Genomic DNA, 17,307 nt, shown 5'->3' with positions numbered 1-17,307 from the left:
AAACGTCAGCCTTCCTGCTCCTATGATGCTGCTTGGCCTGCTGTGTTCATCCAGCTCTACACCTTGTTATCTCAGATTCTCCAGCATCTGCAGTTCCTATTATCTCTGAAGCTAAAAAATTATACATTTGCCAAGGCAAAGAAAGAAGGACTTTAGAAAAAATAGCTTGGAATTTGCTTGTCACTCGATCACATTCAGGCCTTCAACCGTTGATAATACAGCAGTACTGGCAGAAGGCCAGACAGTTGAAGAGGATAGGTCATTAGAAATATTCAAAGAAGTGGTAGATAGATTTTTGAAATATAGACGAGGTCAGAGTTATGATGAGTTGGCGAGAATAGTTGAGACTTGGGGTTGATCAGCCAGGATCTTCTGAAATGGTGAGGTGGGCGTGAGAGGCCAAACTACCTCCTCCGACTCCTAATTCTTACATTCTTGTATATTGTATACAAGATAGTCATGAATTTCCATTGCTCATTTCTCTGAATTTGCACAAATATCAATTTCTATCCATGTATGTAGTCTCTGGGAAAGATAAATTCCAGACATCCACTAGCCTCTGGGAGAAGTAATCACTTCACATCACAGTTTTAAGAATGTCTACTTATTCTGTAACTGCGTCCCCCAGATTGAAATTTCCCAAGATTGGAAACATCTTAAAATTTCTCCTGTCAAGCCTCTCCAGAATCTTTGAAAACAAACTTAATAGGTTAAAACAAATTAAAAATCTTGTTGTGTGAGGGTAAATATAGGTTATTATTTCTTTATTCAGTGTATAGCTTCCAGTCAATCAGGAGAAATCTCCAGTAGACTACCATACAGTATCTAGATTTCTCTCAATCAGGAAATGAGACCTTGGATCTTGACTTTTCCCTTTTTCATGGAAATAAAACCATGATGCTGCAGGATAAAAATTAATTCCAGGAATATTCTTTGAATATTTTCAAATACTGCTCTTATTACTAACATCAATGAAAAGTAAATTATAACTGAATTAGAGTTAGTATGGAGGTCCTGCCTCAGCTAAAGACAAGTGCAAATGGCACGATTTTACACGTAATCCATGATCACTGGCAGTACGTTAAACTGGTTTGCTGTGGGCTTTCCCAAGATTCACCTCATTTAGACAGTTTTGGCAGGTTGCTTATAATGTACTCGTCAGCATTCAAGAGTTCACCAGAGGAGGGCAGACAGCACAAAACTGCCCTTCGCTAGTACACTTTAGTTACCACAAACAACATTATCATTTTTCCCAAACAACACTAAGATTTCATTCATGAATTGTTTCTGTTCACTATAAATATAATAACAGAACTATAATCCACAAATTAAAGTTTTCTGAATATGCTTTCCTCCACAGGTATATCAATATTACAACATGAGCATTGCTGAGGCAACAGTGACAAAAAAAAGACACTTTATTATTTCCATAACTTAGATAGGCACATTTATATTGGCATCACAGTGGGCAATAATGTAGGCAAAATCCTATTGGTACAAGCTTCTATCATACTTTTATTGCTAAATTTAGAGTCCCACTGAAAATTATAAGTTGGATTTTCTTCACTTTCGCACATATTTCCATTGCTAAATGGAAATATGTGAATGGAAGTATGTGCAAAAGCAAAGAAAACCCAACTTATTATTTTTAATAGGTCTCTAACTTTCCTCCTCAGAAGTGCAGCAGTAGCTTACAATACATAAAAATACCTTCTGGCTTGTAACCTTAGGGGTCAGTTGAGAGCTGTCAATGTATTATACAAAATAATCTTTGTCACTAACAGCTACTCAATTTCACTGCAGTCTGCAGCCAATAAGCAAACCTGACAGGAAGCATCAATGTTAATTTTGGGTTAATACATTCAGAAAGTATAATGAAGAGAAACACTAACGCTTATGTAACTTGGACTATAAACCTAAACCAGTTCTGTAAGTGTTTTCATTGGTGATTATGAAGTTAACAACTCAGTTCATTACACCCTCCTCTCAAAAGGATGCAGGCGACACACGCGAAACAATTAAAATTCCAGTATCCCCATGCCCAACACATAACTATAAATTATATTTCAAATAAGTTCAAGTCCTTACTGTGTTTCCAATTTTTTTTATGTTACTCTTGATATTCACCCTCTTGCCATCTTTGGTCTTCTTCACTGTCCACGAAGCATCAGGCAACTTCTCAAAGAATTTTCTTGCTTTGGGAGCCTGATCTAAAATATGAGATGGGGGGATACCCAGAACCTCTACAATTTTATTCATCTGGTCCACCTAAGGAGGGATCATAGAAAACAGGATTGATAAAGTCAAGAGACATAAACCGGGTCACACATGAACAAGCCAAAGAGAGTTTGTGTGGTAAAGTCATAGCTTTGTTTTAGCTAATTCAGTTAAGACAACACGCCTTCACTTGACAAGGAATTAAGATTCAACTCTCATTGGAAAGTGTATAAAACGTTGTGCATGCACAAGAGCAGATGCTAAATTCAGTTCTAGAACAATGTCTTTCTTCAAAAATATTAAACTGAAATGGGACTTCAGAATTAACACTCAGTATAAAACTTTCCCCAGTCAACATTTTGACCAACCACAATAAACTTGGATTAATAGTGTTTCCAACAGTGAACACATTCACAAGCTTCTCACCAAAATACTTTTATTCCTCAAAATTTTAACTGTACTTCAATACCTGGGCAATCCTCTCAAGTTACAGCTTTTTAATTGGAATAGGTCTGCTTTGTATCTTGGCAAAAGTACCCAGGTGGACGAAAACATAGTCGGATTTCGACCTCAAAAAGTCCAATTCTTCAGTGTTGCACAAGTTAACAAACTGCCCCATTACAAAAAGGTCCATTCTTGGATAGTTCACAATAAATGTTTTGGAAATATAACTGAAAATATTAGCGTATATTTTGATAGTTTCATTGGCCCTTCCACGCTCAATTAGTACAGGATTTATTCATAATGAAAAGCCACCTCTCCAAAACACATCAATGGTGAAACACCAAATACTTAACATTTCAGCATTATAAGTCAAGGGTTTTGGCCATCAAGTTTTTAAAAATGTTTTAAGTTATTCATGGGATAAAGGCGTTGCTAGCTAGGCCAGCATTTATTGCCCATTTCAAGTTGCCCAGACGGCAGTCAAGAGTCAACCACATTGCTGTGGGTGTGCAGTCACATGTAGGCTAGACCAGGTAAGGATAGCAGTTTCCTTCCCTGAAGGACACTAGTGAACCAGATGATATATTTTAAATATGCTGAGGTGAAAAGTACTCTAAGAAAATCTTTTCAAAACTCTGGTGGAAGCAGAGATAAATGAGTTCAAAAGGAAATTGGACAGACACTTGAGGAAAATAAACCTACAAGGTAACAGAGACAGTGCAGTGGAATGGAACTGATTGCATCACTTTACAGTAAGTTGGCACGGATTCAATGGGCTCAATGTCCTTTTCCTGTGCCATTATGACTGTATGGGACTTATCACTTCTGCTCATTACATCAGAATCCTGCAGGTTTACAATATACTACAAGGGTGCTGCATAGGTGATTAGCAGTAAAGAAGCAGCTAAAGGATAATACTTTCAAATAAAATTAACAGTATTACAAAGAATATACAGATTTAAAAGCAAACAGCGAAGACGGAATTTCTGAACCAGAGAACGCAATCAATGTGCTTTTCAAGGAATGAGCTGTTCTTATAAGGAAGTGCTCGATAAGCTAGACCTCTCCTGCTGGAGTTTAAAACAGTACAAGTCAATTTGATTGAGGTATACAATATTTTCTTCTTTGTGTACCTATCATCTGAACTTAATTTATGTCTCAATCTCTCCACCATTAATCCTCCCTTTATCTTTTGTTTTGGATACCTCACTATCTGTTCCACTCACTCGCCAACCCATTCCCTTCCCCACTGTCAACTGTTTAAAAAAACCCCACGATTTTCCAGCCTCTTAGTTCTGAAGAAGTCATAACTGACCCAAAACGCTAACCTTGCTTCTCTCTTCAAAGATACAGCTAGGTTTTCTGAATTTCCCCAGCATTTTTTTTAAAATCCAGATATCCAGCATGCAATATTTTGATTTCATTTAAGGACCTTTTAATATCCTGACAAGGTAGATGTAATAAGGATGCCTCCTCTCGGGAGAATCTACGACACTGTCTAACAATCAGCAGTAGCCCATTTAAAACAAAGTCTGGGTGGATTCTTTCCTTTCAGTGGGTCCTCAGCCTTTGACAGCTCTCCCATAAAACGTGGCAGAAGCAGAGGCTTTGAATATTTTTAAGGTAGAGATGGATAGATTCTTGGTAAGCAAAGAGGAGTGCGATGGCGGTCGGTAAGATTGTGGATTTGAGGTTCCAATCAGATCAGCCATGATTATATTAAATGGTGAAGTAGGCTCAGGGGTGAACTGGACGAGTTCTGCTTCCTTGCAAATTCAGATGCCCTGGTTACACAGTCCAATTTTCTTATAAAACATTTTCCTACCTCATTAGCTCCACTGAAGAGTGGCTCTCCGGTGTGCATCTCAACCAGAATACAACCTAGTGACCACATGTCAATAGCCAAGTCATAGGGCATTCCCAGCAGCACCTCCGGTGAACGGTAAAATCGACTCTGAATATACTGGTATATCTATAATACAGAAATACTGGTTAAAACTGGCATTACAATTGCATACAGGTTCTTGTTCAAAATTGAACACTGTTTAAAGGTCAATTCATCCCCTTTCATTAATTATAAGAGTACTTGTTCACATCTACTCAAGAAGCAAGTGAAAGCAAAAATGGCAGAAAGTGAGTTTAATTTGGCAAAGTTAAACACAGGACAGAAAATTCATAGTTTAGTGCGAACTCTGGTCAATCGTTATGACACTGAATGTTCAGATTTGACGCCAAGAAATAAAGAGTTTAACTTATGCTATAAACTTCAATTAATACACACCTCTTCAAAACATTTGAATCAGCAGCATTTCAAACATCTCCCTATAGACAAAATGGTCCTAAGCTTTTTGACATATACAAATGTCATCTTGGGCATGTCAGCAATGTTTTCTGCAAAATTTCTGATCATTTAAGACTACGACATTACAGCAACAAGATGACTAGGAAATAACTATGGTCACAGACTTGCAGATTTTTGTAATACAAATTTATTATATTGACTATAATATCAATGCGTTGTAAACACCTTTCCAATTGTTTGTTCTGATCATATGATAAAAAAATTCAGCCTAACGAACTTGAAGTTTACATTTCTAGCAAAAGACATTTACAGAACAGAATCAAGATCATCTACACAAGCCACTGCCATCCAATTGCAGCAATGCCCCCAACTACACTGAACAAAGCACGTTCAACCCACTACATTACAGGGTACTTCTGCACAATTTTGCACCGAGTTCAGTTGGTTCAGCCACTCAATCCACATTTGATGGCAGGTTCTGACCACCCAACGTCATTTCATACTGATTTAAATTACACACTCATGCTCTCTCTTTCTTTCACCTAGGACAGTTTGCAAATTCCTCTGAATGACTACCATGAAACCTATCTTAAACTCTTCTGTTCACCACTCCACACTAAACATGGTCTTCTCCCCCAAACACTTAAGTTATGACTTGCAATTTTACTCTCATCGCTTCCTCTGCCCCCACACCTTTTCCTTCCCACCCACAGTATTTTAAGTGCTCTGGTTAATAGCGCAAACACCACCTGAAGCGACTGGAACTACAGCTCCATTTTTTTTTGGATGTAGCTTGACTTCGGTCAGATTCAAGAAAAAAGATGCAATTTCACTGAGACATGCACAATTCTGAGATGACTATGCAGAGAGATTGCCTCTATAGTTGTGCGACGTAAAATACAGGGGAAAATAATGTATAGGGCCAATAATGTATACTACAATGAGAAATTATTTCACTCAAAGGACTGTAAATCTATGAATTCTCTATTCGAGGGGGTTATGGATACTCCATCAGTGAGTATGTTTAAGGCTCGAATAAACAAAAATTTGGTCTCTCAGGCAATTAGAAGGATATGGAAAGGAGAGGGACGTGAAAACAAGATCAAAATCAATGGCAGATCACGCGTGATGGGCCCTAAGGTGAACTCCTGCTCCTATTTCTTTTGGTCAACTTTGACCATTCCAATATATCCTATGTCCAGTTCACTGTTCTCTTTCTTGGATCCATCTACAATTCATTCAATACAGGCATTACTTTGAAGTCAATCACTTCTCTTTTGACTATATCAGTTATTTGACTTTACATGACTAACACATCCTCAAACTGACTCCACTCCTCTTCACTGTCGACATGATATTCTTACGGCAATATTATGTGAAAGTAAAGTCAGTTCCCAATTTGTGAGGAGACCAGTTCTAGATTTTCCCCTTCGTCCATTGGTTCAAGTAGTGTCTCTGATAAGAAACTGTATGAACCAGAATACCCTCCAGGTGAATGACAGGAAATGTGAAACCATGTTCTGGAGTCCAGAGATGCTGAAATACTGATGTGAGCTGTTAACTAACTTAGCAGACATCTCAAGCAATTAGGAAGCACAGTACCATGATGTCCTGCTCAAAGTTATGTTTCCTCCCCTACATGCATGTTGTCAAAGTCTTTGGCACCTCTACAATAATGTATGTCAGTGCTCCATTGCTCCGATTCTATCCTTCTAAACAGTCATACCAAGGATGGACTTGGGCTGCGATATACTCTTCTACCTCTACATGCGGACTGGAGCTAGCATACCCATAGAATAACTGCCACCCTATCATATCCATCCTTCCCAAGCAAATGTTGACTTGCTTCCAACATATCAATTTCGCAATTCTCACTTGTTCCAAACCATCTAGCACTTTTCCCTTTCTTGGCGAATTCCCTTGCCCTAATACATTTGAGCTTTTTCAGTCTTCTAGCATGAGACTTGCAGCACTTTCTCTGTTCCATAAATGGTAGCCACTACGTTTCTGCCCCTTGAAATACTCTCTGGCACTGGATTCCCAAAAAGACTCCTCAGAATTCTGCAGTTGGACTGCGACCTTGGTTTCCACTGACAACATCTCTCTCCTATAGTTTTATGACTATGTTCCTTCCTGCTACTTTTCTGCAAAATGGCACAAGACTTCATGCTTGAGGAGAACCCTTAAAATTGAAGCTTTTGACATCATGTGGTTTTCAATCTCTACACAACTCTACAACAACTTGTAGTGTTTCACAAACCATTTTGCGCAAAGCAATCCCAGTATAGGAGACATAACTCCTCCTTTCATATTGCTTGTTTACAAAAACCATCAAGTATGCAAACAAATTGCATGCCCGAGAAACTGAAATCATGTTCTTTGGATCTGATGGAGATTGAACTATTACGTTATACAATTTAGGGGCACAAATAGGAGCAACAACTCTCAGATATACAAAAGCTTTCATTTTTCTCCCTTCTGCATTCCAAAACTCTTTCTGAAAAAAACTAAAATTAGTTTCACATAAAAAGACATCAAATCTCAATTTGGTTGAAATAAATTACTTTCTTCCAAGTACTGTGGTACCTATAGTAACACCAATAGTGTGGGTTCAATTTCCACACAAGCTGAGATTGCCATGAAGGATTCTTCTTCTCAAATGTAACCCCACCTCCATCTTGCCTGACGCATGACAATCCTTAGATTAAAGCACTACTTGTCTCTCACTCTTAACTTTACTGCATTTACATTTATTTTTCAAAAGCAAACAAATACAGGTTTCCCAAAATTAAAAACTAATCTAAGGAGCAAAGTGCACAGCCACAGAAACAAAAATAACAACGTACCCTCTGTCCAAGTTGGCAGGAGCTGCCAAAGTCAACTATTTTGATAGCACTCCGTTTGGGATTACACAGCAATATGTTTTCAGGTTTTAGGTCACAATGGATAATGCTGAGCTCTGGTGTAGCGAGAAAGAGCAGAGCAGTGCACATCTGCTGTGCAAACTTCCGTGTAAGGTTCAAAGAAACACCTCGAAAATTGGTATTGCGCAGCAGGTCATATAGGTTGTAGGACAGCATCTCGAAGACAAGGCAGAGGTGATTTCGAAACATAAAGTGTCGTTTCAGATGAACTGCCAAGGAAGGAATAAAGCATATATTTAAGTTTATTGCTCCTACAACTATTCTAAAGCACAATAATTATCTATTATCCAATTATTGATCATCAGTAGCTTCTACCTGCATGTTTCATTAACTGTTGGACGTGGGAGAACGTATACAAGATAGTTTAAGAAATTTTATTTCCCCTAAGGTCATTAATCTGAAACATTTGTGACTTGTCTCCCTCCAGATGCTGAACATTTCCAGCATGCTGTGTTCCTACTTCACTAGCTCTCCATGTTTCCAATATGGAAATTCCCCACTCACACTAAGGTAGTGAGGTATTGTGATAATCAAACATATCATGTTTGATAACAGCGTTGGAAATTTTATTTTCCATTTTGCTCCCATATTTGGAGCTAACCCAGGTAGTGATAATTGTCAAGTTATACTCAACAAAATAATGGCCAGAATATCTCCTCCAAGCATACGTCAACATATACAACCAGAGAAAACAATAAACAAAGGCAAATGCAATGTGAATTGAATGTTACATTTCTTTAAAAGCAAGAAGTCTTATCAAAATATTCAGGTTCAACCATGAATAAGAACAACTGGTTGAAAATTGAATGAAACCTGTCATCTGCCAGTACTCAAAATGACAGATCAAACCTGAAATGGTGCCTCAAAAGTTGATTCCTATAGCCCACAAGGAACAGTTTCTCCATACATGCAGCTAAAAAATTGTGTGCAATATACTGGGGAACATTGAACTTAATTTTCACACCAGCATTAAGACATGATTCGAGTTTCAAAGATTTCCAAGTTGTCATTTTTCAGTACCACATCCTCAGTCTCAATTAAGTCTGGTAGAAAAGTGAAGTTTTGCCACATTTATTTCTGAAAACTTGGATTTGAGAAACTACTTCAGCAGATAGGCTACCAAAGATGCATGTTAGGAAGATATTAGGTATAAATTCAGTTAGTCATACCTTTTTGATTTTAAAAGAAGTGTTCTCCCCTGAGCGTAACAGTGAAGTAAATAATATTGTAACTAAACTACTTAAATAGTTGAACATATTGCCACAAACTTTAAAAAAAACACTTCTATTTGCTGAATCATTCCTTTAAAATCTTTTTTTCCCCCATTTTATCTTAATTATTTTAAGTTCATTTTTCATCTTATTCCATGTAACTAAATCTACTAAACTTTGCACAAATGGGCATATATCCTTCTTTCCTCTCGACTTCTGCCATACACATAGGGGTGGAAGCAATATTTAAGAAGTTATTTCCAACTGGTCGATCTCTTTGAAACTGTTTCCAGTCAGTCAAGAACTAAAAAGATTAGCATGACTACGTAAACAACAGATACAATGTAACTCCATCAAAAAAAATTTCCTTTTAAAAAGGATGACCCAAGTGGGAACATAATGACATGACTTACTAATGGAACAAATCTGCTCAAATTTGTCATCAGAGTTGGATTTGATCTTGGACAGTTTGCAAAGTTGAAAATAAGATCGAATGGCTAGACAAACATTCATAAAGCCAAATGATTGCTTTCTCTTGGAAGTTCCGAACTTAAATTCAAAAAGGATTAAACTAGGAACTTAACGGATACCATAACCTGAGCTATTTCAATCTAAGTTCATGTTTACTACTCTCATTTCTAAATGTGCAAGATTTCTGGACTTCAGCTGGAAAGTAAATTAAGTGTCAAGTCAAAGGGAACTAATTTTAAGTGAATATTAAATGGAAAACAGAGTACAAACATACATTATGTACCAAGACAACTAAATCTAGAAGTCATTATGAAATTTCATTCACTCACATTTTCAATTGCTTTGGCATTCCTGATTAACCTCAGTTAGAAATGATATATTAAAACAAAGGGAGTCAAACACTGCACTGCATTTATTCATGCATAGTACAGTACAGATTAACTGACAGTAAATTTGCAGCAAAACAGTTGGTCAATACCTATGTAGTACTTCATCTCAGTGTCATGTTTGTTCATCAGCTCAAGCAGCCGAACCTCAATCTGCGCCTGATTTAGAAAGGCCTTCTTGTTTTTGATGATCTTTATTGCTACCCATTCCTGTTCCACTCGATCATATGCTTTGACAACCTAGGACCAAAAGAAAAAAAAGTTAACAAATTTTCTAGACAGAACTGTTAGCAGAAAATGTTACATTCAGCATTAAGAATCTGACAATGAAATTTCCAGATAAAACAGAACACCATCCAACAACAGATTCATTGGCAAGACCCGGTCTTGTACATATCATCTGACTTTGCATTGCACTCATAGACTAAACAATACTGGCTTTCAATGGACTATTTCTGAAACATATTCAACCACAGCTGCTTTATTGACTGTAAAGAATATTACTTTATTTTCAAATGAAACATGAAATACTGAGCAGGAAAATAACTATTGCTTCATTTACCAACTCCAAGTAACTAAGCATCCACTTTGGAAATTTACAGATACCAACCAATTAACTCATTCTGGAGAATCTCTAAATGAATGTCAATAACTTTCCTCAAACATACTTATTCAAAGAACAGCCTGTAGTTTTAAGTTATTGCAGCACTAAATTATAACAGTGTTCACTGTATTTTGTTTTTCTCGTTATAAAATACATGCGATAAAATCATTCATTCAAATTAATGACAAAAGGAGCACCTCTTATTTTGACAAAATACACTGTCAAAACCTTTTGTTGAGCACAAAACAATCATTTCTGTTCCACAGGTTTAAAACTTTGGTACTCTTACCTCAGAGTACAATGGGATCTCGATCAGATGGGTCAATGGACCAAGCAGTGGCAGATGGACTTTGATTTAAATAAATGTGAGGTGCTGCATCTTGGAAAGGGAAATCAGGGTAGGACGTATACGGTTAATGGTCGTGCCCTTGGGAGTGTTGCTGAATGAAGAGACCTTGGAGTGCAGATTCATAGTTCCTTGAAAGTGAAGTCACAGGTAGATAGGATAGTGAAGGTGGTGTTTGGTATGCGTGCCTTCATTGGTCAATGAATTGAGTAAAGGAGTTGGGAGGTCATGTTGAGGGTGCACAGGACATTGGTTAGGTCATTTTTGGAAAACTGTATGCAGTTCTGGTCTCCCTGCTTTAGGAATGATGTTATGAAACTTGAAAGGGTTCAAAAAAGATTTACAGGGATGCTGCCATGGCTGGAGGGTTTCAGCTTTAGGGAGAGGCTGAATAGGCTGGGGTTATTTTCTCTGGAGCAGAGAATGAGCAGTGACCTTTTAAAGGTTTATGAAATCATGAGGAGCATGATAGGGTAAAAAGACAAGGTCTCTTCCCTGAGTAGGGAGTTGAAAACTACAGGGTACAGGTTGAAGGTGAGAGGGGAAAGATTTAAAAGGAACGTAAGGGGTAACATTTTCGTGCAGACGGTGGTGCATGTATGGAATGAGAGGCCAGAAGAAGTGGTGGAGGCTGGTACCATTACAACATTTAAAAGGCATCTGGATGGGTATATGAATAGGAAGGGTTTAAGAGGGATATGGGCCAAATGGGCCTAGATTTATCTAGGATTTCTGGTCGGTATGGACAATTTGGACCAAAGGGTCTGTGTCTGTGTTGTACATCTCTATGACTCTATGATAACAAATCAGAAAATAACTTAAATAGTCAAGATGACGTTTTGTTGTGGTTGCCAAGTCTCTTACTCTGAAGTGAAATAGAGTTTAAAGCTGATGATAGACAGCATGCAAAAACTGCATTTCTCATCTGTCAACAACTGACTAAACAATTATTCCCTCAAACTTCTTGTTTTGGCTGACTATTTCAAATCTATGATTTTGGTTGCTGATCCAATTGCCAGGAGAAATGGCTCCTTCCCATTATAACCAAAACTTTGCAGAATTTTAAACTCATCTATTAACTGTCCTTAACCTTCTCTATTCGAAGGAGATTCCTAGTTTGTCCAATTTTGCCACAGTTCCGCACCAACCCGGTAAACCTCCTCTACATTCATGTTAGGGCCTTCAAATCATTCATAAGAACCTAAGAACCAGGAGCAAGAATAGGCCATCTTGCCCTTCAATCCTGCTCTTCAATCCTGCTCCGCGATTCAATAAGATCATGGCTGATCTCTTCAACTCGAAAATGAATCCCTTAGTCCCACTTGCTGTTCTCTGCTCGCTAGCCAATTCTGTATCCATATCAACATACTATCTCCAAAACAATAGGCTCTTACAACAACTTTTTGTGAGGTACCTTGTCAAATGCCTTCTGGAAGTTCAAATACAACAAATCTACTGGTTCCCTTCACTGTGGTTGAGACTTCCTCAAATAGGTTTTAATAAATTAATCAGACACGATTTCCCTTTCATGAAGCCAAGCTGATTATAGTTTTCCAAATGTGCTGCTGTTACTTTTTTAATAATTGATTGCAACAATTTTTGAACAATCTGAGTTAGTCTATAGTTATCAGCTTTTTGCCTCCCTTCCTTTTTAAATAGGGGCGTCAAAAGGCAGTTTTCCAATTCTCCATCAGTTCTCCAGAATCCCAAGGTTTTTTTGGAAAATTACACGAAAAGAAAAAATAATTTTGATGCTTGCATTGACTACAATGACAACAATGTTGCATTTGCAAGGAACAGAATGTTTGGGTTGCAACATCCAGTCAAGAATACATTCGAAGTCTCACAGCTCAGTTTTTGTGTGGAGTAAAGCTAGTGGGTTTTGAACAGTCTTTCGTTAGGAAAACTGTACCAAGCAAATTCAGGCAACTGCAAGCTGACAAGCAAATTTCCCTCCAGGCTGTATGGCAGCCGATGTGATATTCCGGCAAGCCGATGATGGCACTGACATCTGATTCCGGAGTCAGTGTGGTGTGGTGATAGCATCTCAGACTCCTTCAGCGATGTTATGGCAACATACACATATGTATATGTCGCAGTCTGGAACTATGGATTGTGGTGGCAGAGTCTCCAATGTTTCTTTAGTCACATAGTTGACCAGGAATCTCTCCCAATCTTACAACCTGCTACTGACAGTGTTGAAAGCATTTGCCGATTGATATTCAATCTTTTTAGTCAATTGTGAACGTACCTTCCCTGGCTGTGGAGTTCTGAGGTAGGACTTGAACCTAGATCTTCTTGCTTACAAAGGCTTACACCTTTCACAACCTCAGGGTGTTACAAAGAGCTTGACAGCCAATGAAGTACTTGTGAAGTGCAGTTATTGTAGAAAATACAGCAGCTAATTTTAACACAATACTCTCCTACAAGCAACAATGTGGGAATGACCAGCCAATCTGTCATTTGCTGCTGACTAAGGGATAACTATTGACCAAGACACCTGGGTAACTGTCTTGCACTTTTTGGAAATAACGACGACAGCTGTGTCAATCCGAGAAGGAGCTGCGAAGCTGCTGTCACAGCTGGACAAACCTATCTGAACAGTTGCTGACAGTAGTGCTATCCTTTGTGTTGCACTTTTTTGGTGGTATGCCCCAACCCCACTATTCCTATCGGCTCAGTTACTTATATATCATGATTTTCTATAACAAGATGTTGTGCTGGAACACAGAGTTAGAGAACCCCCTGTAGATGAAATAAAGCTGGCTTTCCATATGGCATCAGTAAGGTGCCACACAAGATATTAATAGGTGAGATAAGCGCTCAATGAGTTGGGGGTGATAACACGGATAAAGGATTCATTAGTGATTAGGAACCAGGGAGTGACCATAAATGGGGCATTTCTAGCTGATAAGACAGTACATAATGAAGTGCTGTAAGGTCCACTGCTAGAAAGTTATACTAATGCCTTTGAAGAGAAGGAAATTGAAGTGTCTAAGTTTACGGATAATAGAATGCAAGGTTGAAAGGTAAGCATTGGTGAGGATGTGAAAGAGGCTGGACAAATACAGGTTGAATGGGCAAGAACATGGCAGATGGAGTGTAATTTAATGAAGTGTGAACTTATTCACGTTGGTCTTAAGAACAGAACAGCAGAACTTGGTTTTTGAAAGGTGTGACATTTCTAACTGTTGATGGGTGTGCACACAAAGTTAGCATATAGGTGCAGCAAAGACTTTTTTTTGAAAAGTATGTGCGTTGGATTAATTGCCTCTATCCAACTTCCCGGAGAAAAAAAAAAACACCAAAAGAGCTTTTCCAGCAACTTTGCTTTTTGCCCGGAGCAAGAAGTGGTCAGAATTTGAATTGCTGTGTTTGATGTGAATATGGCACTCGCACATAAGTTACAATAAATCTGAAAACCTAACCAGTTTCTCTAAGTAAACCAGACTTGGACAATTTCTACCCCCCACCCCACTATTTTTTTGAAAAGGTGTGTTTTAGCCTTCTATTTCCTCAGCTTTTGTGTTTTTTGTGTATGCCTTAGCCTATTGGGTTTTGTCGGAGGGGAAACTTTTTCCACAGAGGGTGGTTTGGATGTGGAATAAACTGCCAGAGAAAGTGGTAGATGCAGGTGCAGGTATAACATTTAAAAGATATCTGGATAAGTACATGAATATAAAAATGTTTAGAAGGATATGGGTCAAGCATAGGCAAGTGGGACTAGTTTAGTTGGGGAAACTTGGTCGGCATGGACAAGTTGGAGTGAAGGGTCTGTTGCCAAGGGAGGCAAGTGAATATTGCTAAGTTAGCTGATGACGTAAGGCTGGGTAGCAAAGTTTGCTGCAAAGTGGAAGCAAGGAGGATGCAGACAGGTTCAGTCAGTGGGCAAAACCCTGGCTGATCAAATATAATATGGGGAAATATGAAGTTGTGCACTTTTGCAAGAGAAATAAAAATGCAAGTTACTGCTTAAATAGAGCACTGCAGAACTCAGAGGTGCTGAACACCAGTATGGATAACAAAAGTTAGCATGCAGCTCCACAAGTAATTAATGGCAGGTAATGGCATGATATTATTTACGTTCAATTCATCTTGAAATAAAATATGCAACATTATCATTATACTGCACCTTGGTAAGACCACATCTTAAATACTATGTGCAGCTTTGGTCTACATGTTTTACAAAGGATGCAAATATATTGGAGGTAATTCAGAGGAGATTTACTAGATTGTCATTAGGACCGAAAAAGTTGTCTTATGAGGACAGGTTGAGCAGACTAGCTTGTTCCCAAGTTTAAAAGAGTGAGGGTTGACTTGACCGACGTATAAACTGATTGATTTGACAGGGTAGACATTTCCACATGTGGATGAGTTTGGAATTAGAGCACATAGTACAGAACCAGGGGATGATCTTTTATGGCAGGAGATGGGTTGATGACTGTGGAACTCTGCCTCCCAAGGCTGCAGAGACAGGGTCATTAAATATTTTTAACATGGATTCTTTTTTTGCAAGGGAATCAAAGGTTATTGGGGTAAACGGAAGTGTAGAATTCAAACCAGAAACGTATCAGTCATGACCTACTGAAGGACAGAATGGACTCGGGCCAAATCGTCCACTTCTGCTCCTAATTCATATGTTCAAATGACAAAGACTCTGAGATGACTTTGCCCCATTTCTTTCTCCAAAATACCTTTCATTGAAGCAGAATGAGTAGAAAACCATAATTCACTGTACACAAAGGGTTTCTACATTTTGGAATTTACCTTAGAGTCTGCAGAAAAGAGAATTCAGCAAATTATAAATGATCCAGGAAGACACCCCACTTTCAACTATCTTGTGTCTGCAAAGTGATTTCGGCCACAGATCAACATTTGGGATAACTCACAAATAATCCTTTTTCTCTGGAGTTTAACCATCAGTTAAGACTTGGCAAATTCTTCATCTTGCACACATGACGATTTACAAGGGGGAAAATCAACATTTTTACTGCATGAGCGCAATGATAAAGTGATAATTTGGTTGATGTGCATCCATTAATGTGATCGGCAGTTAAATGCCAGACTTTGTTTACATTTTAAACCAGGCAGGTTGACTCAATGGTCAGGTATTGCCCTGAGAAATAAACCAGAGAATGACTGTCACCTATTTACTTGAATTAAACCAGCACAAGTGTGTTTACAGGTTCTGCCTTCAAAGAACAGAGCCCTATCTATTAATATATGAAGTTTCCAGTGCAATCAATCTGAATGGCAATTAGTTCACCTCAAAAATCAAAGTTCACCTGTCCAAAGGACCCTTTTCCAATTAAGGAATCGATTTCATAACGGTCCATCCACTTCTCCCCATTTTTCACGATGTAGTCATAGTTGTCATCATCATAACCATCATTATATACTTTTCGTTCTTTCTTATGACTTGAATCATCGCCTTGGCCCTGCTGGTGCCGCCTTTTCTTTTTTGCATAGTACACCTGAAATACACAAAACAAAAAAAGAGAAATCACTTGCTGGGTAGATGACAGAATGATAGGAACACGATAACCCTTTATGTTACTGACAACTAAAAATTTATTAACCTCTTAATTTTTTTTTTTGTTACCAGAAATGTTTCTTAGCTGCCATCTCTCCAAGAAGAGCAATCCCAACCGCTCAAATCTATCTTCATAGCTGATAGTTCTCCAGCCTACACCCTTCTAAAAATATGCATACACATTCATATACTGGCTGTTTCTTTCATTTAGCAGCCAGAAGGAATACAATTTGTGTCAAGCCACTGACAAAACAACTAATGATGAGAATCATTTCAAGAAAATATTCAATTCTGCTTTAGTGCTATTAGATTGAACCGAGAGTTGGAGGTTCCTACTGGTTATGAACTATTAAGTCTCCGTGACATGCAGCAAGATTGCTAACAATGAACTGATTGATTCATCTTTTGCTGATGAGCCTCGGTGATACATCGCTGTGCAGCTGACACTCATCAACAACAGTGTTCCCCAATTCTTTGAAGAAAACATTAGGGAAAATGGAGTGGGCTGCAGGTAAATTAGGCAGGCTTGAATATATAACAAAGTCTGGAAATTGTTTGTTTTTTTTCTCCTGTACTTAGCATCAATTCTTACACAGTAGGTTAATCTAGAAATATTTTGCTCTTCATCCTCCATGAAGACAGCAATGCACAATCTGACTCCAACAACTACTTAATCTACTGTAGCTCTCACTTACCAACTTACTCTTTAAACTTGCTAGACAATCCCAACCAAGCAAACAAATTAAACTGGCAAGAACTGAAAGAGGAAATGGAGCAACATACATATATATATTTATGGAAACACCAATGATGGACTACAGCAGACGAGATACTTAAAATTGTGGAATAAAACGAGAGACAGGCAAGAA

The 17,307-nt window shown here is 38.2% G+C and overlaps 1 protein-coding gene across 5 annotated transcripts in view; it reads right to left on the bottom strand.

Moving 5' to 3' along the window:
* The window catches only part of dyrk1aa (dual-specificity tyrosine-(Y)-phosphorylation regulated kinase 1A, a), a 111,497-nt gene that overhangs the window by 7,589 nt on the left and 86,601 nt on the right, over positions 1-17,307 (bottom strand). For 4 of the 5 annotated variants that reach the window (XM_048603134.1, XM_020533665.2, XM_048603135.1 and 1 more), the window contains 5 exons: positions 16,191-16,379; positions 10,048-10,195; positions 7,810-8,096; positions 4,487-4,633; positions 2,089-2,268 (listed from right to left, as the gene is read on the bottom strand). In XM_048603134.1, coding sequence (XP_048459091.1) covers positions 2,089-2,268; positions 4,487-4,633; positions 7,810-8,096; positions 10,048-10,195; positions 16,191-16,379 — 951 coding nt within the window. The remainder of the gene's footprint in view (positions 1-2,088; positions 2,269-4,486; positions 4,634-7,809; positions 8,097-10,047; positions 10,196-16,190; positions 16,380-17,307) is intronic. The other variant, XM_020533672.2, reaches the window with a different exon arrangement.

The sequence above is a fragment of the Rhincodon typus genome, chromosome 11 (assembly GCF_021869965.1).
Source record: "Rhincodon typus isolate 14 chromosome 11, sRhiTyp1.1, whole genome shotgun sequence".
Taxonomy (NCBI): Eukaryota; Metazoa; Chordata; class Chondrichthyes; order Orectolobiformes; family Rhincodontidae; genus Rhincodon; species Rhincodon typus.
This window is presented reverse-complemented; position numbering and strand designations above follow the sequence as displayed.